The following is a 26,294-nucleotide window of genomic DNA, read 5'->3' as shown; positions in this document are numbered from 1 at the left end:
CTGATATTTAATATCTTGAGAGTCTAATTCTACTGTCGTCTTCTGCTGGCTTTTATTCATAGTGCTTTATTTTCCTATTGTTTTTTTGTGTGTGTGTATATATGAGTTTTGATTGTGAACTCAAATCTGTTGGAGTTTTATTTGTGGGAATTTTTGGTGGGGTGGATTAATTTCACCTTCCAGAGCTAGTTTGTAATTCTGCTAGTTGTGGGGTAAAGAGGGCACCATCAACTCAGGGTCTCTTTGAATTACATTATCTGCTTGGGCAGTTTTGTTTAGGATCATACAGCTTGCGTGGATTTGGGTTATAGTTTTTCATGAGGGTCAACTTGGGGTTATGAATTTTTGGAAGCTATCCTCTATTCTCAGTGCCAAGGACATGTCAGGCATGTTTCCTTGCTGCCTCCTCTGTGGTACAGGATTATTTCTTGCTCACCCTGACATGAAGATCCAGGTCTTTTTTCAAGCTCAGGTCTTCTGTTGGCCTTCCTTTCGTCTTCTTTTCGTTCCCTGCACTCCATTTCATTCAGCTGCCAGAAAAGAGTGTAAAGGTCGCTCATGTTGACAAATACCCTCAGTGTGAAATGAAATCTCTTTGGCATTGCCATATCTCCCAGTGTGCTCCCATCATTTTGGTTTTTGTTTTCTGCAGATTCCTCATTTTCTCACTAGCTCCATCAATTACTATTTTTTTAATATTAAAATTCATCCATCTTGTTTTCATCAAGAGAGTCATGAATACCTAAATGCTTCTTTAAGATGAATTCTCTAGTAATAGATACTGAGTCTAAATAATCTTTTGTGTAAGTTATAAAAATAGAGACAGAACAATTAAAAAAGAGTGTCTTCTTCCTTCTCCCTGTGTCACATACTCATACAACACAGTTGAATTCATACAACACAGTTGAATTTGATACTTATCAAAGCTTTGGAGCAGAAATTCTTACCTGAGCATGCCACCATTTCTTTCCTTTATCCTGGTAAAAAAAATCACTGATTTAATAACCCCTGTTAATTGTAGTAGGATCATATTTCTCAAGTGTAGAGATGGAGAATTGTTCAGAGCCATTACTATCGGATATTGGGGTCAATTTAAATTTGGAGAGTGCTTGGTTGTCCATTATTTGACATGATAGAGTTTGTCAGCCTTCAACCAAATCTTCAAGGGATGACATTGAGAACTCTTGTAAAGATACTAAAAATTATACAGCCAACTTTTGGCTTGATGGCTGTTTTTCCCCAGCTATATCTAACTCTAGTGTTGAAAACCAGTCATCAGAAACTGAATTCTGTAGTTGCTCTTTGCCTTTGTAGTTAGCATTCAGCCAGAAGTAGAGACGCACTTCGATTGTTTCTGCTGAAAATCTTGAATTCATGCCATAGGAAATATCCTCCTGCACATTCACAGAGTCTGCTATACAGCATCATTATCATGGTAAGGTATATGTTACTATGCTGTACTTTAATTTAGAACGGTCCTAAAGTAAATTCCATTCTCTCTTTGTACTTTCTGTTTGGAGCTACTATCCTTACTCCATCTATTGCTATAATCTCTCCCTGTTGAATTGTTTTGGGCATTAATTGTTTGATTTGGACTTCCATGGAGTTTTATGTTATATAGTAAATGTCCTCAGAAATATTGGTGAAAGTGATTGGTAATGTTAAAATGTTGAATTAGAAGAGACTTCAAAAATTACCGAGTCTTAATTTTCTAAACATACGTAACTGTGAAAACCTTAATTTAGGCAAAGGATTACTTGAAAACCCAACACATAAACTTGGAGCTTGGGTTTTTGAAAATCAGTGAGGAGATTGACCCTTTTATTTTGCAAATGAAGCTTCTTAAATCAGAAGGGTTAAATGAACAGGGTTTGTGGCAGTTTCCATTTTATCACACTTCAGAGTGAAGTCTTCCCACACCTCTGATTGGATTGTGGTTTTGCTTTATTATTAGCCTTTTGGGGAGTACAGTGACTTGACTGTACTGGGCCGCTTGGTGGAATTGCCCAGAGTGAGGAGATCAGTTTTTTTGGTGATGGCTATCTCATTTCTCCTTCTGACTTTTGAGAAGGGAACCAACATTCATGGGACACCTGTTTAGCTTATGTAACAGGCAGTGCCAGATGCTTTTACAGAGGTTTAAATTCCATTCATTCCATTCATTTGTACCTATCCTATAGAGTATTTGGTGATATTTTCCTTTTACAGTTAGGAAACTGAGGCGCAGAGAAGCTAATAATTTGATCCATAGTCAAATTTACCGTGAGGATGCAGGGCAGCTAGAGGATCTAAGCAGTGCATGAAAGTATATGATATATAGGGGGCTAATGGGTCCTCTAGCATGGACAGAATACACGGTCTGTGGTATGTTTGGTATTATAGTAGAGAGAGAATGTTATTCTGTTCATCCTAAAAGCCAGAAATACTTTGCTGAGTTATGTGTATTGGAATCTTACTGTTCTACATAAATAGATGTAATAAGGTTGTATTTTCTTTCTCTTCCTCCTCCCCCATTCCCTCCTCATCCTCTTCCCTGTTGTGGGGAAGGGGTAATACTTATTTGAATAAACTAATATCCGTTTGAATCCTTATAGTAGGTGGTAAACATTGGGGTTCATTGATATCTTTCAATGTATGGGAGAAAATTTTGTGACATGATAACTTGAGGTGGCAGGGATGGAAAGTGGGGCTTGCCATGTTCCCACCAAGACAGATTTCTCCAGTAGATCTTGAAGTCACTATAATAATTGAATTTGATGTTGGTATAAAACAGCGGAAGGCCAAATTAGGTATAAATATATAGCAGTTATATCAAGGTTTTGTAAAAAGCCTAAAATAAGTCTGAAATTAAAAATAAAGGCAGTATCATGTTTATATACACATGCTGGATGGCTGGAGGACATTAAGAGGAAATATCTTGTTTTGGTAGAATTGGGCCACCAATCTACCAGGTCCCTTTAATCAGTACTTATAATCAGGAAATTGAGGATATGTTGTCTAACAAAGGTTGGGCTTCCCAAGTCCAGGAGTGGAGCTCAGTCAGGAAACAACAGGAGTGGGCTGAGCACGGAGGTGGTGTGAACCTCATGTCGGTGACTTGGAGAGGAATAGTGTGCGTGTTGTCTTGTGTATAACTCTGCAGAGTGGTTTTGAGGTATGTTGTGAGTAATACCATATCAGTTTTATGTATCTGGTGATATGTTTTTTTGGGAATTTTCAAGTAAACACATCTAGAATTTTCATGTTTTCAGAGTTGTGTCATTTTCCTTTCTAGCTGTGTTTAGAGACCATTTAGTGTCATGTGCCAGTGCGTGGGGGCACCCCACCCTCACGCCTGCCCCCAGCCTTCACTTTATTTTCAAACCTCAGTGCAGAGAGTTGAGTCAGTTGTATTCCAGAGACCAGGACACACGATTTGTTTTCTGGGCAAGGCCCTTCTTTCGTTCGGCTTCATTTTAGTTTTTTCCTTTTTTGTCCTTCACTCGCAGTTTCATGTCCCAGGCCTCTTTCAGCATGCACTCAAGTACGCTTAATGTACATTCTTCAGCCCATTTGCCATGTGCTTTTTTTTTTTTTTAATGTGTGTTAATCTCATTTTTTTCTTTTTTTTTAACATGTTTTTGAGAAGTAGTCATGCTTTTGTATGTAAATCTAATTCCATTATGCTGACTCTGCATAGTATGTTGTCGTGTATAAAGCACAGGCTATCTAGATGGTTGTCAGCCATGCAATTGTCAGTGCTACCTCACACAACATTCTTGGCACGTTGGGTTCCGTATGGGGATTTTTCAGGCATATACCTTCAGAGAATTGTTAGGTCACTAAATATCTACATTCTTGGTTTCAGCTCTCCTGTTAGAGTACATGTTGCAGCAGCAGTTTTAATCCATTACCTAGGAAAAAAGTAACATTATAGATATAATTTCTCCATCCACGCTTTGGTTTCCTGAGGAAATTCTTGTGAACTAGTTTTTAGTCATATTATTAAAATCCTTTGTTCTTGGGCAGCCCCCAATGGCCCAGTGGTTTAGCGCTGCCTTCAGCCCCGGGGTGTGTGATCTTGGAGACCTGGACTGGGATCCAGTCCCATGTCAGGCTCCCTGCATGGAGCCTGCTTCTCCCTCTGCCTGTGTGTCTGTCTGTCTGTCTCTCTCTCTCTCTCATGAATAAATAAAATCTTAAAAAAAAATCCTTTGTTCTTCACTGTCATCCTTTTTTTTTTCTTTCAGTAATGTTAGGGAGTTAGAGGAAACATAGTTTTTTAAAGGATGTCTCTATAATGCCTATGTAACTGAAAATTTTATGAAAACACTACAAATACTAAAATTTGTTTTGTTTTGTTTTTTATTTTATAGGGCGCCAATGCCTCGGCATTAGAGAAAGAGATTGGTCCAGAACAGTTTCCAGTCAATGAGCACTATTTTGGATTAGTCAATGTAAGTATCAATTGGTATTTAGCCTTCACCAGTATCACTGGAAAGAGTTTTTAAAATGATAAATGCATTTCATAATTTATTAAAGGAGTATTGTGTATTTGTATCAGTAGACTTAATGTCAAGAAACTTGTTTTGAAATTCTCTTTTCAAAGGAAGGGAAACAAAGTTGCCTGAGGTCTTAAGAGCTTTAGAACAGTTTCTGACCTGACAGCCTGATTTTTCCTATTTTGTGTTAGAATTTTTCATAACCAAAATTTTGTATGGCTTGTACCAAATGATCTCCTAAATCTTTGAGAATTCTGTAAATGTCTAACTGTAAGTGATCCAAATGTACAAGTATAATAAATAAACTTTTATAAATGCCTTTATGTGTCTGTATTTATCCACTTACTTCTGGCATTATTCGACTAGTATAGATATATGAGTGCAAAATTTAGGAAAAAGATACATCCCCAGTCCTTGTGGAGGTAGTTCTAGTAATTATACATCATTTAAACTTTGAAAGAACTTTCTTTAGAATTTTTAACTCTTTTCTGAATCATCGGTGCATACCATAGATCTACGTTGTACTGTGCTGTTAGGTAGGTCCATGGTGAGGGTTTTAAACCATATATATAGAGAGGTGATAATACAGGTCACAAAGTAAGTTCCATTGAACACACCAGTGTGTTACTTGCGACGTATGAGATTGTGACGTATGAGATGGATTTCTTGTGCGATTTGAGGAAAGTGGTTTAAGTGATATGGGTGTTTCCCCTTGCCCTGGAAGTCAGCTTGGGAGTATGAAGCTTGTAACAGAATCCACAGTGCCCCTCCTCAGAGGAGGCTGCATTCCTCTGCGGCTATTTTTCCTGGAATCTACCCCTACATTCTAAATAAAGTGCCTATGCTGCTATTAAAAACAGTCTCCTAACTTCCTGTTATGGTAGGTAAGAAACTCTCTCCTACCACCATCCCTGCCCATTCTCCCGGTATGGAATTAACCATTGCTTTATTTTTCCATGTCCTTGGCAGCAGGCTTTAGCAATAGTTGCACCTCCTCCCCCACCACCCCCCAAAAGCAGTGGCAGGAGCATCTCCTCTGGGGCTGTTACTTGGTGCCAGAAGTGGGGAAGAGTGTAGGCTTCTTCAGTTTCAGTCTTGGGGTGGCTCGGTTCAGAGTTTTATTGAGCCCTCTGTTCTCTGCTCCGTGCCTTGATGCTGTCCTCAAGGGCTCTTGAACCACACTCTCCCTTGCAGGTGCAGCTTCTGGGAAACTAAACCTGCGGTTGAAAGAAAGGTTACATATCTAGGTGTCTAAATGACCCTTTTAAAGGCTTAACAGCCAGACCTGTGTTTTTAGGTGTACCCCTCTACCCCTACCCCCCATTTTTTTTGCCTTTTAATTTTTGCTTAATTTATTCTTTCACTATCATTGGTGTTTTGTGGGGAGGAGGGGAGTTAATTGAATATCTTTAATTTCCCTTGCTTAACACCATCTGACCTCTACCTCAGATATTTAAAATGTTTATACTTACGTACCCAGTTGTCTAGTGATCAGAAGCCTTGTAGTAACTTCTGGCAGTGGCCAAACCCCAGCTGCTTCACTCTCATAAACTACTTCCCTGTGACTCCCACCCTTACTTTGGTTCATGCTCTAAAGCTAATGTGTGTCTTGAATTGTAGGAAGGGTGTGCTCGTTGATAGTGTCTCAGAAGAGTCCATTTTCTTCAGCACTGGAGTATTTTATATATTGAAGGTTGTTGTTTGACCTTCAGAACAACTAAAACAACATGCTAGAGAAAATCTTATTATAAAATGAGTTCTAAAAGTCTATTTTTTCCTGCTGTTACGTTATTTTTTTTTCTCTGATATATCACTTTCAGGATACCAGTGCCAATTGTGTTAAGAGAAAAAAAAAAGATTTCTAAGAAGGTTTTATTTTTATTACTCCCCATGGATCAATCCAAATTAATAGGGTAGTATTTGTGCTTCTCCCTGAAGCTGACTGAGATTCAGTAAAACCCAAGAGAAGCGGGAGGGAGTGAAGTTAATAAGAGACCATTAGAGGAAGCTTTGTTTTTATCCCTTCCAGAGACTCATTTGGTAGGTAGAAATATAGTTTCTGATCTCTGTGCCTAGTTATTATGATGAAGAATTGAGATCTCTAAGGTAGCCAGGGCTCCAGATATGATAGATTGATGAACAACTGAATTATATTGAGAAATTAATTGGTCAGAGTGTACATGCAGTTGAGCATAGTATAGTGATTAAGTTTTTCTGTGATTTAAACTTTCAGGCTACCTTGTAGCTGGTTTCTGTACTGTTAACCTTTTTTTGTAGGTCTTATTTTTCAGCCCTTAAAATATCATCACTCTCTCTCTTTGTTTACCTTCACCTTTCTTCCTTTTTAAAAAAATTTATGGAGTTATCACACTATTTATAGGAGTCTCTTAAAAAGTGAAGGGTGGAGCTTTGAGGGTACTAAGTACCCTCAATTCAGAGATGAACATTTTAACATTTTTCCCCCTCTCTGTACCTGTCAGGTAATGATTATTGAAACAACACTGGAATGTAACTGCTTAAGAAACTCTATGGTTTATCTTTTCCAGCATTGGATTTTGTTAAGTGAGGCACAGATGTATTTTCTTCTTATCAGTCTGTTCTTAGCTAAGTGTGCATTTCCAAAGTTCATTTTAATTGCTTTTAACAAAAAGCTTACACTTAGGAGAGTTCCTATTAGACCTGCCTGTCTGGACCCTTTTTGTGACTGGAATGTGGCATAGTCATTCACTATCACTTGCCTTTGGGAAATAATACATGTATTTGGGCAGTTAGAAAATCAGCCTTTTTTTTTTTTTTAATGGACAGTAGAAGACCACAGTTTGATTAACAAGCAGAAAATTCAGCATAGAGGTTACTCTCAACATTGTTAATACAAGCTATTTTCCATTATTTTTAGTTGTAGCTATCTTTTTCTTAGAATATTTTCACAAATGATAGTTTTTATGGCCGTTCACTCTCAATGGTTCTCATGTCTGTCACTGTACTTTGAGTAATACAGAATGCAAATTTTCTATTGGTTTAACTCTTGTGAATGCTTTAATATTTCTAATGTTATTGAAAAGCAAAGAGGAGAAATACTAGTGTGGTTTGGGGTTCAACAGCTGTCTCAAGTAGGTAAGGGAGCCTTTTGGAAGCTTTCTCTTGCAGCAGAATATCCTACTTAAATGTCAGCTCTTTATAGGGTCAGCTAAATTCTTTGAAAATGAATTGGTTTAATCTGATGAACCAGGTTGCCCTTTTCCCCTTATATCTTGTAGCTAGTGAGTACTTATTTTAGTAAAGTTGAGAGAAAAGGAGTGATTTCAGTTAGTATCTCTTTCCTACCTTTTGTGCAGCCTGCATTTTTTTAATGGCCTTTCCCCTTTGTTTTATTATATGGTTCTGTATAGTTTTCTAATATAGTAGGTGCCAACAGATATGTGGCCTCAATAAATCTATTTTTGAGGCTACACTGTGGAATGTGCTTTTTCCTAAAATCTGTTATAAAATTTAACAGTTGTGTTTCTAGACCATCTTTCAAAAGGCTTTTAAACCTGAATTGCTAGTAGTCTCATTGGGTAGAATTCTGGATTCAGGGAATAGGAGCTATTATGAAGGAGAGATAGACAAAATAAAAACAAAACTTTCTCTCCATTTGTGGGTTATAAAGTTGATTATGTGTCTCTTGGTTATGTTTTCATTTGTGTTGATTCATTCTCATTTAGTTTCTCTCCACCTGATGGCCATAGGCTGCTTGAGGGTTGCATTATCAGCGATCCCAGAGAATGTTCATATTAGACCTTACAAAAGAAGTCTGTCCCAAGTACTCTGCTGAGGTTGGATCAAGTGCTCCGACCTTGTGGCAGGGTCTATAAAAGGTTTTGTGATTGACAAGCCTATAGAATTTATGTAGAGAAGTCACTTTCTATAAGGAATGATGGGATAGTGGAATATATGAAGTATATGGAAAGGCACTTTTAGATTAGGTCCACTTGGTTGTAGTGAGAATGGTGGGTAGGGGAATGTGGGGTATAGTGTTAAAAACAGGGCCACTAAACATACTGTGGTAGGGGAAGAAGAGGGTCTTCCCTTAGAAGGGAATGTCCACAGGGCAGGCATCATCATTATCAGCATGGCAGACAGTGGAGCGTTTAAACATTTTACAACATCTTTTGAAGGCAATACTGTTAACATAATGTTGGTAAACACTTGTAGTCTCCAAATGATGTATGTAGGATGAACAAATTAGGGTATGGGGAGAAATACAGAGTTGTTAATGTTTATTTTTAACTAAAAATGAGAGATAAGCCTTAGAAATTCCTTTTTTTTTTTTTTAAAGATTTACTCATTTTATAGAGAGAAAGCACGAGCAGTGGGTTGGGGGGACAGAGGGAGAGGGAGGGAATCTTAAGCAGACTCCCTGCTGAGTGTACGGCCCTATGTGGGGCTCCATCCCCTGAGATCTCCATCCTGAGATTATGATCAGAGTCAAAATCAAGAGTCAGACGCTCAACCCACTGAGCCATCCAGATGCCCCAGCCTTCCTAATTCTTAATAAATGTGTGATACTGGTATCCATACTCTGTGTGAAGTGGTCTTATGGTACTTCAAGTTCTGTAGCACCAGAGAGTTGATAGTATAACCAGCTCTTACTCATTTCTGCGGTTGCAAACTATTATCATTTCAATGTAGATTTAGAAATTATATGATTTAATTTCAGTTCATCTAATTTTTCTAAATGGACAGATGACTTAAAAAGATGGTTTCAAAAATAATAATGCAGTGATAAAGGCCTGGGAACTGTTGTTAGTGCTTCATATGGATTATTTAATTCTTTACAAAATTTTAGAAGTTGGGCACTGTATTATAAACCCCATTTACAGATGAGGAAGCAGATGAACGAACAGAGTGGTTTAGTAATTTCTCAAGCCCGGATAGCAGAACCAGACTTGAACCTAGACAGTCGGTTTCAGAGCCTGTGCACTTAGTTTCTCTGGTACTCTAGTTGCTTTCAAGGCAGATAATTACTCAAATGAATTCAAGCAAATTTGGTAGATAGGATTGAAAATTTAATTTAGAAAGAAAAGTAAGGCAATAAAGGAAACTCCCCCCCCTTGGACCTATCTATGTATCTGTGTATCTTTGATAGCCATTAAAACTACAAATAGCTGAACATAAAACTCAGACTATCAATCAGAGTATTAAAAATCTATAACCCCAGTTTACCAGAAGGCCTACTCATCTTCATTGCTCTCAAATATGAATAATTTTTAGTAAAAATAAAATCAATCTAAGTAAGATAAAAATTTTAAGTATTTACTTTGTCTTCATGACATTTGTTTTACAGTTGACTGTTGAACAACATGGGTTTGAGCTGCCCAGGTCTATCTATATGCATTTTGGGTAGGGTTATAAATACAGTATAGTATTATATATATTTTTCCTCATGATTTAATAGCATTTTCTTTAGCCTACTTTATTATAAGAATACAGTATATAATACATATAAGATACAAAATATGTGTTGATTGTTATTAATAAGGCTTCTGGTCAACAGTAGTCTTAGTAAAGTTTTTGGGAAATGGAAAGTTACATGCTGACTTTTGACTTTGTGAGGAGTCAGCTCCCCCAACTCCCACATTGTTTAAAGGCTAACTGGATGTAGTGTATATTTTTATGTATATAAATTTTACATTTTATAAAAGTATACTTTAATGAATGTAATGTAGCACATTAGGGATGTGTGCTCAAAAATGATCTTAGTGATGAGGATATAATAAATATTTGTGGCGGAGGCATTTATTTTAAAACTAGGAAAAAAAGGTGTTACAGAAAGCAGCACAGGTAATTGTGTTCAGTAAGCAACTGAAAAATCAATGGTCAGACCTTGAGGGTAGCAGCTTTTTAAAATTTATTTCTCCTGATTTTAAACCTGGTTATACCTTTGATCTTCAGAACAAGCTGAGAAGATACAGAGTAGACTTCAACCCTAAAGCAATGTCTTTTTTAGAAATTGAACATTTGTAAACAAGAATGTGGGAGAAATCATTCCAGATAATCTTTTGCATGAAAGCGACACTAGAAAGATATATTTTTAGGTTTTAGGAACTTGAAAGTAAATTACTATCAGAGAAGCTGAAGGGAAAAGTTTCAGAGTTATGAATAAGATTGAAAGTGATTGCTTATTCTGGAGAAGTTGTAGTAGTTTCAAGCTTTAATTTTTCTTTAATGGGATTGATGAAGATAAGTGCAAGATCAGAGAAGACCTCAAAAGAATTAATTACAATGTTACCTGTTGTTTTATATTCAGAAGAGAGGCTACCTTCCAGCATTCTGTACAATGTAATAGACTCCCTGTTTCCTTAGCTTATCCCACTTGTTTCTTTTTTTATAAGTTGGTCAAGCTTTATTATAAATTTTTCTAATGTCCTGTGAGATGCTATCTTTTGTTTTTACCTACTCTGTAAGTCATTAGAGTCCCTATTGCTTATTCTTCAAAAAAAATGTCCAAATTATGGAGATTGAGTCTTCTCTTCAATTGACAGAGGCATAGTTGGTCATTAGCGTCATTAGACTGTGATACCACTACTAGTATTTTTTAGACTAATATTGAGTAATTGATAGATTAATTTTTGTAATATTGTAGGTTCTACTGCAGGTGTACCTTAGCCCCTGGATAGGCTTTTTAAAAGTATCCATAGTTATATTTATCTATAGTATCAATGGATCATCTGCTTATCATCTGCTTTTTTTAGCATTTCTCTGGAAAGTCTTTAAAGCATCTGTTTTTATGAACCACTTCTTGGCTCTGGCCAGCAATATGAATGTAAAAATCAGGTATCCTCACTGAGCCTCATGTTCTATTCCTTTTTGTGGTATTGTTTAACTCATTTCTCTGTTCCTTGAAACCTTGTAAATTGGTAGATATGTCCAGACACTTGATTAAAATTTAGTAGTTTTGTTTTTTAAAACAAGAATACTTCATAAGAATTGCTACATATTTCTACAAGAGACATACAGTGTGGTGGTTTATTTTTAATGATGTTGGAATGCACCTGGTGTTCAGGTCATTTTAAAAGTTCCCGATCAGCCTTTAATGCTTTGCTGTCCATTGATAATTAATTATTGCCTAATCCATTGTTTACAATCATTTCTTCTGAATTTATTAGCTGGAATTATGCTATAAGCTAGTATTTCTTCATCAACTATTTAGTTCCCCCTGAAATAACTATTCTTATAAGAAAGACAAGATAAGGGACGTCTGGGTAGCTCAGTTGGTTAAGCATTCGACTCTTGATTTTGGCTCAGATCATGGGATTGAGCCCCAAGTCTGGCTCCACGCTGGATATGGGCCTGCTTGGGATTCTCTCACTCTGCCCCTACCCATCCCACCCCATGCTCATGCTCTCTCTCGCTCTCCAAAAAAAAAGAAGACAAAACTTTGATGCTTTCCCTTTATATATTAGTTTATAATTTCCGTGAAGACTAATGAAGGGTTTTTAAAAAGTCATTATCCATAAATTTTTATGTAGTTGATGTGCTTTTTATCAATCACAGTATTTCTTTTTGATGAAAGTTGGCTCTTGAATCCACATAAAGAGGTATTTTCAGCTAATCTGCATTTGTATGTTTCCTGTCCCAGACCTAGTAGCCATATCTGCAAGGCATCCTAGTTCCTTTTGTGGGAAAAATGTTTTTTTGAGATTACAGTCAGTGTGCCAGGAAATTTGGGGCTGCTTGCTAGGTCTTTTCGGTGGATAGAGGTTGAAAACACACACACACTTATAAAAAGACATGAGCTTATACTGATACTTCAGATTCCAATTTAAGTTTATAGGGCTTTTACTCTTACCTTTATTATTGTGTCTTTTTTCTTTTGCATTAACAGTTTGGGTTCCTAAGGATATTAACGTAATTCTTTACTTGCTTTGACCTACAGAAATATATAGTAATTTCAAAATAACAGTGTCAATTAATTAGTTCTAACAATGTGATTACTGAATGCATTTAAGATTTCTTTTTTTATTCTCAGACTGTTTCAGTAGGCATGTATAGTAAAAATTCTGTGTTTTAAAGTTGCTCAAACTAATTTTTTGTGTAATTCTCTAATGGACTAGATAAACATTTAGGTTTTGCTGATCTCTGTTTCCTTTCAGCTTTAGGAATTTCTTTTTTTCCTCTGAGATCTTTTCGATTTAACTTACTTTTTTAAAAAAACCAGTGCAAAGCAAATGCTTTTAAAAATGTACCTTGAGGGATCCCTGGGTGGCGCAGTGGTTTGGCGCCTGCCTTTGGCCCAGGGCGCGATCCTGGAGACCCGGGATCGAATCCCACATCGGGCTCCCGGTGCATGGAGCCTGCTTCTCCCTCTGCCTATGTCTCTGCCTCTCTCTCTCTCTCTCTCTCTCTCTCTCTCTCTCTCTCTGTATGACTATCATAAATAAATAAAAATTTTAAAAAATGTACCTTGATTCCTCTCCACTTTCTCCATAAATAACCATTTTTATTAGTTTTTAAATATAAGCAAACACGTACATGTCTGTGGATATGTGTTTGACATTTCCCCTTTTTAAAAAGATTTATTTATTCATTTTTAGAGAGTGTGTGTATGAGTGGGAAGGTGGTAGTGGAGAGACAGAGGGAGAGGGAGAGAGAATCTCTACCAGACTCTGCGCTGAGTGCAGAGCCTGAGTTGGGGCTTGATCCATGGCCCAAGATGACGATGAGATCACCACCCAAGTGGAAACTAAGAATCTGGCGCATAACCAGCACGGCCACCCAGGTGCCCCTATATTGCCCATTCTTAAAACAGTCTTTTCTGCCTAGACTTTTTAGGTAGTATGTGACATCATTGCAGGTAGTGCTGTGAAAATTGTCCTCTTTCCTTTTTTTTACCACTTTCAAAGTCTCCCCAAGTCTTCATCGATCAACTTTTGGATGTTTTATCAGCCGGCTTTGGGAGCCAGTATCTATTAATGGGAAGGGAAAAGGAAGACAATAAATGTTACGAAAATGTGTGTCATTTTCTCATAAGGTGAGATTATTTTTCCCCATTATTAAAGAGGAGGAAGTTGAAGTTCAGGAAGCTGTAGTTACACACTCCAGATCACATGGCCAGTAGGAAGTTGGTTAGTAGTTGAGGATTGAATGCACCTGAAGTCTGTTTGTAATAGATCACAAGTGATGTGACTGGGCATCACAGCATTTCAATGGTGGTCATGCTGGCACATTGAAAATTTTTAACAGTTCAGAGGATCTCATTTTACTTCACTTTTTAATTTTTGGTGTTTGTTACTGTTATTAAAGGTTTTTTTATTCGACAGAGAGCTCGAGAGCATGAGCAGGGGAGAGGATCAGAGGGAGAGGGAAGAGCAAATTCTGCTGAGCAGGAAAGTCCCATTCGGGGCTCGATCCCAGGACCCTGGGATCTTGACCTGAGCTGAAGGCAGACCCTCAACTGACTGAGTCACCCAGGGGTCCCTTGTTTTTATTTTTGAATGGCACTTAATCTGATAGAATACCTCACTTTTGTGGGGGTTTTTAAATAATTTTTGAGAGTTATATTTTAAAATGTATAATATATGAAATGTTTAGGGTCCAAAATGCAGCAAATGGAAATTGAAGAAGAAATTATACAGAATTCTAAGCCTTAACTATTCTCACTGTTTAAACTGTATAGTTTGTCAGTTTTCATAACAACCAAATTTATTACATATTTTTTCCTTCAGTTTTAACCTGAAGCCAATGCCTAGAGCATCCATTTAATGTTGAGATGGCAAATTTGCAGTCAGAGTAATTATTTCTACTCTCAGATGCCTTTTAATTTATGAGGATCATAAATTCACTGTCTTCCTTCTGTTTTCTTAACTATACACATGGAAATTCTTTCTCTTGAAAATGTGTTGCCCCAAATTTAACAAGATTTTTTTTTTTCTATTCTAGTTTGGGAATACCTGCTACTGTAATTCAGTTCTTCAAGCACTTTATTTTTGTCGTCCATTTCGGGAAAAAGTTCTAGCATACAAGAGCCAACCTAGGAAGAAGGAGAACCTTCTTACCTGCCTAGCAGACCTCTTCCATAGTATAGCGACTCAGAAGAAGAAGGTTGGGGTGATTCCTCCTAAGAAGTTCATAACAAGATTACGGAAGGAAAATGGTAATTCTACTTCTGAATGTATTTTCACATAACAGGAAGGGTAAATACAGCATATTAGAGTTCATCAAGCACTGACCAAGCGTCTTCCAAGCCTGAAGGATGTTAGCCATTGGAAAACCAAAGTTGATGTTCTTGTCTTTAAGGAAGTACTACCAGTTTAGTGAGGAGATAGTCACACAGTAATTTAATAGGAAGTGTGATTAATGTTGGAAGTATGTTCTGCAAAGACCAAATTCTGTATGCCAGGAAATGAGAAATGATAACTTGTTTCTTTTCTTTTCTTTTCTTTCTTTTCTTTTCTTTCTTTCTTTCTCTTTCTTCTTCTTCTTTTCTTTCTTCTTCTTCTTCTTCTTTTTTTTTTGTTGGTGCCTGCTTGGCTTTTCTATCGAGAGTGAAGTTGGGTTCTCCTCCCCCCCCCCCCGTGTTATTTGTTGTTTTTGTAATGCTTTTATATATATTAACCCATTTGATCCTTATATACTATCCTGAATTAGGGAGCAGGTTATTTCCCCCATTTTAGCCATACAAGGAGTGGAAGCCAAAAAGCTTGCCAGGGGTCGTACTTCAGGAGAAAAGCCAGAATAATAAAACTTTTTGGCTTAGGGTAGGTGGTTTTAACTCCACTCACCTCCTTTTTAAAATAGTTACTGATTAAGCCTCACTTCTTTTTTCTCCCCTAAATGTTTTTCGTCTAATGCGCATAGCAAACCCTGGAGTCAGATGTTATTACCTCACTTTACATGAGATAGTGAATGCTCAGAGTAGTTAAAATGACTTGTCCCATCTTCCTGACATCCAGATCCTATATTCTGTCTAGTGTGGTATGTTACCTCAAAAAATTTAAGTGGGATTTAAGGAGCATGTAGAATGCTGGGTTTTGTTTGATTTAGGCATTTTTATCATCGTAGAAATAAAATTGAGTGGTGTTTTTAGTTTGATTTGTTATCAAAAGATGCCCCCAGAAATAAGATTTGAGAGGTCTTTGAGATTGGTTATTAAACACACCATTAAATAATCCTTTCCTTAACTCAGTTGGCATTGTTCATTATCCCATGAATTGAGATAAACCTGGATCATATCTAGTTTCCCAAAATGTAAAAAGACACTGAGAAAATATGGCGATAAGCTCTTGTTCTTTAATCTGATTCACGTGTTAGAGATTTTGTTCGTTTCCACCATATTCAGATAAAAAGCAGTTAATCGCTCACAAAAATACATCTTTTTGTGTTTTCCCTATAAAGGCTAAACATCTTTACTTTCTTAAATTATTGATCGGTGTAGTATCTTCTACTTTTAAGAATGCCAAATACAGCTCTGCTAGAATGTAGCTGAGTGATCCAAGTCCTCTCAGTCTTTTTGTGTGTATTGGTATGAAACTTCAAGAATTTTGTCCTAGAAGAAAATTCACATATGTGGTAATTGAACATGCCATCCTTTCTTGGTGATTTTTTTTTTATTTTAGCAATGTTCAGCATCAAAAACATGAAACACAAAATACATATTCTTTTTTTAAAATATTTATTTATTCATAAGAGACACAGAGAGGCAGAGACACAGGCAGAGGGAGAAGCAGGCTCCATGCAGGGAGCCTGATGTGGGACTCTATCCCGGGACTCCAGGATCAGGGCCTGAGCCAAAGGCAGATGCTCAACCGCTGAGCCACCAAGGCATCCACCACATTATTTTCTTTTTCAGTTAACAGTACATTTTTCTTGACCCTTATTCTTTTTTTTTTAGGATTTCTTTATTTTAGAGAGAGCACACATAAGCATGCTGGGGGGAGGGGCACAGGGAGGGAAAGAAGGAGAGAATTTCAAGTAGGCTCCCTGCTGAGTGTGGAGCTGGGTGCAGGGCCCAAATGCAGTGCCTGGTCTCACGACTCTGCCATCATGACCTGAGCCAGAAGAGTTGAACGCTTAACCAGTTGAGCCACCCAGGCACCCCTTGACCTTATTCTTCAATATATTGTATATGCTCTTAGTTTGGGCTGCTGTAACAAAACTACCATAGATTGGGAGGCCTAAACAATAGACTTGTGTTTCTTACAGTTCTGGAGGCTGAGAAATTCAAGAGTAAAGTGCTGGCAGCTTCAGTGTCTAATACAGGCTCTTTTCCTGGTTTGCAGATGGCTGCCTTCTTGCTGTGTCCCCACATGGGAAAGAGAAAGGAGCAAGCTCTCTCCTATCTCTTCTTATAAGTGTGCAGTGATTTTTTAAATTTAGATTAAGTTATGCTGAACACTGAGCTCAAGTTACTGTGTTTTGAAAGCTATGTATATGTGGCTTTATATGTTTGCTTGTCAAACCTGGGATGTCTTTACACTGTTTATTATTTTTTAATCAATATTTTCTGAAAATTTTTATGTTTAGACAGTAAATTGATGCACAGTGGACTTCTTAAAACTTTTGTTCAATGAAACTGATTCCAGGATAAATACTCCAAATTATCTTCTCATAGTTTTATTTCATTTTTCTGTATCTCGGAAACAGTATTTAACGGAAAAGCATGATTATTATTTGATGTTGCTGACTTTTGTATGTTTTGAAATATAGTTTTACCTTTTGATTTTTTACTTGATAATTTTGTAGACGAGAGCATACAAATTAAAGAGAATTTAATGGGCTATCCATTGCTTTAAACTCTCCTTCTGAGATTATGTTTGCTGGTTGTTGTTTTTTTTTTTTTTTTTTTTTAATTTCTGGAACAAATGGATGTTGCCCATTTCAGAATTTCCACCAACTTTCACTGTTGGACTATTGTTCTTAAATCAGTTTTCATCCATGGTATGCTGTAAAATTCATGTTTTATATTTTCAGTAGATATTAGCTCCAAATTGTGTTAACCACTATTACTTTATATAACTAATCATTTTGATATTACTTGGGAAGAATCTATTTTCATTTTATTAATGGATTTTTGTTTTCAAAATTTTAATTCATGTTACCTAATCATAGCATATCAGAACTGTAGCATAGTATACTTTTACAGTGTGATAACACTTGCTCCATAAGTGTGTTATCTTTGATGATGGGAAACCAGCTGAATGTTTGAATTTATTAACTATAATATATTTAGCTTCTGCTGAGTGCCAGAAACTAGTGGGTAAGATGAACAGTCATGTAATACAATGTATTATCGCCATGAAAAAAGTTAAGGCATGGAAAGGGAGTTGATATGTTAGAGAGTTGAAGTGAGAAGCCATTGGAATGTCTGAGGCAAAATCATTCTAGGGTAGAATTAAAATTGCAGCTGCCCTGAGTGCTTGAAGGACAACAAGGAAATTAATGTGGCTGGAATGGAGTATGATGAAGATAGAAAAGGCAAGGCCTGGAGCTTGGGTGTTATTTTGAAAGCCATGGCAAGCCATGGGAGGGTGCTGAGCCAGGTGGGAGATAGGTTTCGATCTGCTTTAGGAGGGGATCACTCTGGCTGCTGAGTGGCATGGTAGTGGGAATGAGTGGGCATGGGGAGCATGAGTACAAGCAGGTAGACCAGCCAGGAAGCTATTGCACTAATCTAGGTAAGAAATGAAGCCCTCTCTTTTCACACTAACTTCCTCTAGGCACTCTGTTATTTTAGAAGAATGAAAACATAGATCAATGATCTAATTCTGTGCTAGCATGGACTCAACTTGGGGTCATTTAAGGTGGGCTTCAAAGATGCATTAGCTGGCACTTGGAGGTGTGCACTCTGACTCACTGAATCTTAGCAGCATACTTGGTTCATGCTGTTGTTTTGGGACAGATTTATTCTTCTCATATCATCGTAGCTATTTCAGCCCGTCATTCATTTGGTAGGTTGTTCATTCATTCGTTCATTACCTTTTTCATTCATTCATAAAATGTCAAGCACATATAAATATGTGGCAGGCACTGTTCTCAGTGCTGGGGATACAGCAGTGAATGAGATAGAAAAGATCTTTATTCTCAAGAAACCTGTATGTACACAGTGATGTTTCAGGTGATGTCAAGAGATAGTAATATAAATATATAAGTATATATTTAAGTATTAGTCTTCCTTAAGTGAGGAAATAATCACAAATAACCCCTATTAGGTAGATTTGAGTAAATAATTCCCCATATTCATTAATCCTTTTTCTCCAAAAGAGCATGAAAGATTTTTTTGTGTAATGAAACCTAGGCTATTTCTGAGTTGTGAAGAACACATAACATTTTTAAGCATTGATTTATGTTTTTTTTTTTGCATTAATGATACAGCTATATTAGGAGTTTAATAATTTATACCTTTGATATATACATTTATTAATGAAATTATCTGTCTCTCCCACTAGACTGTCAGTTCCATGATGGAGGGAACCCATTTGTTTTTGCTCACCATTGTATTCCCAGCACATAATCCAGTTCCTGGCACATAGTAGGTGCTTCCTAAATATTTGATGAATGAGTGAATGAATGAGTGATTTTGTTTAATTTACCAAAGCAACTTTGAAGAACACCTTTCCCATTGTGCTACTTAGCAAAGAGGAAAGCAAACCAGAAGGAAACCAAGATTTTAGAAATTAAATGTAATAGTTTACAGAGATTGTCTGCAGCCACTCAGTTGATGTTGTTTTGATGTTTATGTGGTCCTGGTTGAATTTTTTAAATCTATATTGGCTACTCATAGGCACAGCAAGATTCTGGCACATTCAGCATACTGTATTTATGCAAAATGGACTATAAATTATTTTAAATTTTTGAACAAAATGCTTAAAGAGTATTTTCTGGTTTATTTTACATCTCATTTCCAGAGCATTCAAGTCATTTGAGGTATGTCTGTGAATGTGAAGTCATTGTTCTGTGTTAGAAGAATATCCCAAAAAAAAGTGTTTCAAGTTTAAAAAAAATTTTTTTTGCACATGTTTACTTTACAAAAAAGGTAATTATTTTGAAAGACACGTGTAGATGCTAAAATAATTCAACAGGAAAAATGGGACTTTTTATTAACCAGAAAATTTTTTATTTAGGTATTTTAATTTTGTAGTTTATTTTCAATATTTATGGCAAAAATATATTCTTTTTTTTTTTAATTTTTTTATTTATTTACGATAGTCATACAGAGAGAGAGAGAGAGGCAGAGACACAGGCAGAGGGAGAAGCAGGCTCCATGCACCGGGAGCCTGACGTGGGACTCGATCCCGGGTCTCCAGGATCGCGCCCCGGGCCAAAGGCAGGCGCCAAACCGCTGCGCCACCCAGGGATCCCGCAAAAATATATTCTTTGAAAACTTCGGTTATAAAACACTTCAGTGGAAAAGAGCCTACTTAGTTTGTGGCATTGAACCAGCATATAGAGATCCATCGCAGTGAATTGTTGCATCTCACTTTAAGCTAGGCCCTTAGAGTGTTTATAAATTGTTTTTACCAGTCCTCTCCCATTATCTTTCCTTTTAGATTTCTCCCTGACTTTCCAATTTGTTTGTACTTTCCTTGAGCCCCCTGAACAACTCTAGCATAATTTCCTTCTAGTTCTTAGTGGACCTGGGTGGTTGTAGATTTGTGGCCTGGGGATGGATGAATACATGAGAGATGAAAAAGGGACTTCTAAGGATGTCATGTGCATTTACAGAAGCTGCCCGGACACTTTTAAAGCGTGGTTAGTGAGGGAGTCAGAATGGACAAAAAGACCATGAATCAGCAGGTGAGGGGAAGTTGGCAGATGACCGCAGAAAGAAGGAGGTTCAGGGTAGCTTTTTTGACTGAGGGTGGATTTTCATATGCAAATGAAAGTATAATTGATTTAGAAGTGGCAGAAGTGAGCTAGAAAATGCCAAAGATTGAAGAGATGGGGAGTTTAGAAAAGAAAGTGGTTTCTGGAGGAAACAACAGAAAGGGTTGAGAAAGAAGAAAAACCCAAGGATAAGAAAGGAAATGAGAAACAAGAAATGGATGAGAATAGTAGAGGATGGGAGAGTGGGTTTGGGAGGTGGATCAGTATTTTCAGGGATGAAGGATTATTGCATTGAGAGGCAAGGTGAGAGGGAATTGACTTAAATTATCCCAGCATTGGCCTAGACCACTCCTGTGTAGGGTGGAACCATCTAAGAGCTATGAGCATGACTTGGCTTGGTCTCAGGGAGATGGAGTAGACTGCCAGGAAGGGTGGGCTGTGTCACAGTGTTGGGAGTGACACATGTGCTTCTGCTGGGTGTGGGGTATGGGGAATGGTGTTACAATGCTTGGATCTATCCCTTATGGGCAAAAAGCACTGGACACATAGAAGACCAAATTACAGATCAGATATGTTAAGTCCACATAGGCTAATGCAGTATCTCTTAGGACTCAGGGCTTTTATTGTTCTAAAAAGTAACATAAGGAGTTTGTTGAAGGCTAATCACATCCCTCAGGACAAGCTTACAGCAGAGAAATGAAGTGTGGCTCTAACTGCATTAATATTACTGGATTTGACTTCAAATCCAAGAAAGAGGTTAAGTAAATTGCCTGCGACATATAGGTAATTAAAAATAGAACCATCATAGGTAACCAGACAGCCTTACTCTAGTAGTTGCACCTTAAATCTGATGCTTTTTAAAGGTCTTTTTGTCACCAAGATTAAAGTCATTTCTTTATTTTCTATGAATACACCGCCTAAATCCACATCTTCACTTGTTCCCATTCTGTTTGTAGAATAAGTTTGCAAAGAAAGATGGTATTCCATTTTACAGGCTGGAAAATCAAGGCCTTTTTGATTACCATGAGGTTGAACATTTTCCCATGTTTCTTAACCTTTTTTGTTTCTATAAATTGTTGATTTCACATCCCTTCCATACTTTGTATTTTCTTTTTATATAAGCTCTTTATGTATTAACAATGTTAATAGTTTTTTTTAAAGACTTTATTTATTTACTCATGAGATACAGAGAGAGAGAGAGAGAGAGAGGCAGAGACAGGCAGAGGGAGGAGCAGGCTCCATGCAGAGAGCCCGACGTGGGACTCGATCCCAGGTCTCCAGGATCATGCCCTGTGCTGAAGGTGGCAGTAAACCGCTGGGCCACCGGGGCTGCCCTTAATAGTTTTTTAAAAAACTTTTTCATTGATTTCTAATGCACAGAACTTAATTTTATGCAGTAATAACTGTAACTCTTTTAAAATGTAATATTTTTTAATATTAGTCTTTCTATAAGTTTTATTCCTAGTTGTATTATTTTACTTAAAAAATGTTAACTGTAATCTTTCTGGAATTTATTAAATGTGCATCGAGGATCTAAAGATAAACATTTTCTGACTAGGTAATTTTCTCCATGGGTTTGATGACTAAGCCACAGGTGCCCTTGTGTGGGTGGGTCACCCTGGGATGCTGTTCTGTATGCAGCTTGTGGAGTCAGACTGCTGGGTTTGTGTCCTGGGCCTGCCACTTCCTGGCAATATGACTTTCCCTTCTGATCCCGTTCCCTCATTTGGAAGATAATAACAGTGTCGCAGAGTGTTAAAAAGATCAAAGAGGATACTGCCTATGAAGTCTTTACCTTTCAGTTTTAGGTTGTGTCATGTCGGGTGCAGGGTTATAAAGCCCTTCATGTTAGTGACTGTTTTTCCATTATACTCATTGATTTTGTATAGTTAACAGGGGAACATTTCATAGAGTTGTAAAATCTCACATTTTAGAGATTATTTGGCGTGAATAGATAATTTGTGATACCTTTTTGATTCCTACTGCAGATCAAGGTCACCTGGAGACACTTTGAAAAGTCCCAGATTATAGGCCTCACCTTTGACTGAATCCCTAGAAGGCATGACCCAGTCATTATCATTTCAACAGACTTTCTATGTAGCTCTTACAAAATTGGCTTTGCATTTGCAAAAGGTTGTCTAGCTTCTGTTTTAAAACTTGCTGTGTCAAATAAATATATACATAAAAAAATAAACTTGCCATATTATAATCTTTGTGGAATAATAAGATGAGCTAATAAAAAGCAATTGTTTCTGATCTCTTCCATAATATCCTCATTCCATTATATGTATGAGGATAGGATTTGTTTTGCCCTTTTCTTGTGGATTACTTAGTATTGTTGCTTTAAAATGAGGATTCACATTCATCTTATCTGTATTTTCTCCCAGTTTAGTCATACTTTTATGTGAAAGATAATCTATTTCTTATATATGACTAACAATACCAATCGGTTGAACTTAGTTCTGATAGAATACTAGATATTTAAGTTTAGTTTTAATGAAGTTACTAATTCTAAGGTAAATCTCTAATATATTTTTATTTTTAGAACTTTTTGACAACTACATGCAACAAGATGCCCATGAATTCTTAAATTACCTTCTAAATACAATTGCCGATATTTTACAAGAAGAGAGAAAGCAAGAAAAACAAAATGGCCGTTTACCTAACGGTAATATTGACAGTGAGAACAACAACAGCACACCAGACCCAACATGGGTTCATGAGATTTTTCAGGGAACATTGACAAATGAAACCCGATGTCTTACTTGTGAAACTGTAAGTATGTCATAAAATTTTGTGTAGAGCAGACTTAACTCATTTTTATTAAAAGCTTTTTGAGGATGAGTATGAGAGAAGGTTGTAATTTCTTAGGTGTAGTATAAATGGATTATTAAAGATGAACTTGTCAGTTGAAAGGACTCTCTGTATATCTTTTTTAATGCCACTTATTAGCAGTGAATACCTGAGGTGACAGAAAATACTGCAGTTTGGACCACAAGTTGGCCTTTGAACAACAGGGGTTCGAACTGTGTGGGTCCACTTATTTGTAGATTTATATATAGTATATATATAGTATTTATATATAGTATATATATAGTAATACATATTACTATAAATGTATTTTCTTTATGATTTTCTTAATATTTTCTCTAGCTGACTTTATTGTGATACATTCTATGATACATATACAGAATGTGTGTTAATTGAGTATTTATGTTATTGGTAAGGCTTCTGGCCAACAGAGGCTATTAGTAGTTAGCTTTTTGAAGAGTCAGTCTTAATATACGGATTTCTGACTTCAGGGAAGAGGGTAGGAGGTTTTGGCACCCCAACCCCTGCATTGTTCAAGAGTCAATTGTATTTTATTTTGTTTCAGTATAAAAGCCCATGGAGCCATGTTCTGGAAATTATATGTCTTTGTCTTTGTTAAGCTCTTAAGAAATTTACAGGTCAGGGAGGTACATGAATTTATTTTCCCTTTCTCTACAATTATGTTTATTGCTGGAATAAAAACTAAAGCATACCGTGTACACTCAACTAAGGGAAAGCACCTACTTGTTGGGTACTTTGTAAGGATGAGCCGTAGGGAAGAAGCTTGAAAATGGATTTTATGTGGGATCAGATAACCCGATCCTTTTGTTTTATCATTACCTGGTTACCTCATTTCTCATTTGAGGAATGAAAGATCAGGCATCTGTTTTTCAATTTTGCCAATGGAGCCAGCAGTGCCCTTTATAAAGCGTTTCTTCCCCTTCATACAGAATCCAGTTCAGAGTTTAGTAGTTTGCATTGCATCTAGTTATGTTTTCTTTAGCCTCCTTTAATCTGGAACATAGTTTTTTGTTTTTTTGTTTTTGTCTTCTGTGATATCTACATTTTTAAGAATATGTCCTTTTTAAAAAAATTAACATTTCGCATACTGAGTTTGTCTAATGTTTCCTTCCGCTTAGATCCAGGTATGCATTCTTGGCTGCAGTGATTCAGTTACTGTTGTATCTTTCTCAGGGTTTCACACCTGGCACACTATCCATCTGCCTCTCATTGGTGAAATTAATTTTGATCTCCATTCAAGGTGTTGTTCGGTGTCTCTAGTTGATAATGACTGGTTCTTTTGTCCTGGTAACTAGTAGCCAGTCAGTGGGGAGACACAAATATCTTGTTCACCAGAATCTCCCCTGGGATTTAGCATCCACTGAGGATTTTTGCCTAATCCAGTCATTACTATGATGATGGTTTTATGACTAGTTCTTAATAGCATAGGTGAATAGCATTGCCCATTGGGAAAGAGAGTCCACAAGCAAGAAAAGTAAGACATATTTTGTGGATGTTTGGAAGAATAACATAATTACTTGTTTGACATAATTACTTGTTTGAATCAGATAAATATTCACTAGTGGAGACTAATAAACTGTATTCTTTTTTTAAGTAATAGATGTAAGAAAAATTGAGTGGGAAGTACAGAAAGTTTCCAAATATCTCCTGTCTTCCACTTTCCCTTATAATTTCTTGATTAATGAGGTACATTAATTGCAGTTGATGGGCTAATCATGATACATTATTAAGTAAAATCTGTAATTCATATATTTTTTTAAGATTTTATGAGAGAGAGAGAGAGAGAGAGAGAGAAGCAGGCTCCATGCAGGGAGCCCAGTGTGGGACTTGATCCCTGGTTTCCAGGGTCATGCCCTGGGCCGAAGGCAGGGGCTCAACCACTGAACCACCTAGGCATCCCTGTAATTCATATTGAAGTCACTCTTGGGGTTGTCTGTTCTGTGGTTCCATTTGTTTTGACAAATGTATAATGACATGTATCTATGGTTATAGTATCTTAAAGAGTAATTTGATATACCTGAAAATCCTCTTTGTTTCACAAAGTCATCCCTCCTTCCTCCCCAAATTCCTGGCAACCACTAATGCCTTGATAGCTTTGACTTTTCCAGAATGTCATATAGTTAGAATCATAGAATATGAGGCCTTTGCAGATGGTCTTCTTTCACATGTGTATTTAAAGTACCTCCATGTCTTTTTGTAGCTTTGTAGCTCATTTCTTTTTATCACTTAATTATATTTCATTTAGTTTTGTTTAGGTATTTACGTACCAATTATGCCAGGTAGAAGATGAATAGAGGTTGGCAGAAGATGAACAGGACATAGATTCTGATCTCAGGATGCTCATAGGGTAGTGCAGGCTGGTCAACAAGATAGGCAGTTCCAGTATAATATGTTATGGTTCAGGTAAGCACAAGAGTCCGTGGGAGTCAGAGGATAGTAGAGCTGACCTATCCAGGTGGGAGTGGGAAGGATTTGTGAAGGTTCAGAGTGGGCTTCTTGGAGAAAAGTGTTTATATGGCAGATTTTAGTATTGTAGTTGTTAATATCCCAGTTGGTAGGAGGGCTGGGTTGTTGTAATAGCACCCTTTTCTTGTGTTCTTCTGTTGTATAATGCTTTCTTCTGGTCTCACTTCACCGAATCTTTTGAGACCCAGATCACTTACCTTGTGGTATCACTAGACCTTGTGCACATGGTACTCCTAGCTACTCTTATTTACGGAAGTACATAATACATTCAGCCATGTAATCTGTCACAAATTAATGATACTGAGCTTATAAAACTGATGCACTATTGAAGTAGGAACACATTTACTATGCTAGGTGTATAGCCATTATGGGTGAGAGGCACAGTCAGAGATCTGTTGCATGCTCACCTTAAGCATTGAAGGAAATTTGATGCCTGAAGTTATGTCCTAATCCAATTCCAATGAATAAGTAATGGCATGAAATTTTTTTTATCAGATGATTAACCCATAATTCAAACAGAACTTTATAAAAAACAAACAAACAAACAGAACTTTATGTTAGATTTTTTTTTTTTGAGAAAGATTAAAGAGGGCCACCAATGAGGAATGTAAGTTGGCATTATAGGCTAAATTATTTCCTTGAATGATAACACAGGTGTCATGCCCTTTGCCAGGCATCCCCATTCAGTCTTAGCCTATTTTTTTTTAAAGA

General features: G+C 36.9%; 1 protein-coding gene across 4 annotated transcripts in view; it reads left to right on the top strand.

Annotated features, from left to right (window-relative positions):
- Positions 1–26,294, top strand: part of USP12 (ubiquitin specific peptidase 12) — a 108,862-nt gene that overhangs the window by 43,513 nt on the left and 39,055 nt on the right. For 3 of the 4 annotated variants that reach the window (XR_008663394.1, XM_055317485.1, XM_055317486.1), the window contains exons 2-4: positions 4,356–4,436; positions 14,403–14,616; positions 22,831–23,060. Coding sequence is in view for 3 of the 4 variants with exons in the window: in XM_055317485.1 (XP_055173460.1) it covers positions 4,356–4,436; positions 14,403–14,616; positions 22,831–23,060 (525 nt within the window). In the remaining variant the exon portion in view is untranslated. Of the gene's footprint in view, positions 1–4,355; positions 4,437–14,402; positions 14,617–18,907; positions 18,991–22,830; positions 23,061–26,294 lie in introns of those variants that run through there. The other variant, XM_055317487.1, reaches the window with a different exon arrangement.

This window comes from Nyctereutes procyonoides, unplaced genomic scaffold (genome assembly GCF_905146905.1).
Source record: "Nyctereutes procyonoides isolate TBG_1078 unplaced genomic scaffold, NYPRO_anot_genome, whole genome shotgun sequence".
Classification (NCBI taxonomy): Eukaryota; Metazoa; Chordata; class Mammalia; order Carnivora; family Canidae; genus Nyctereutes; species Nyctereutes procyonoides.
The sequence above is the reverse complement of the archived record's forward strand: the minus strand, read 5'-3'. Positions and strand labels throughout refer to the sequence as shown.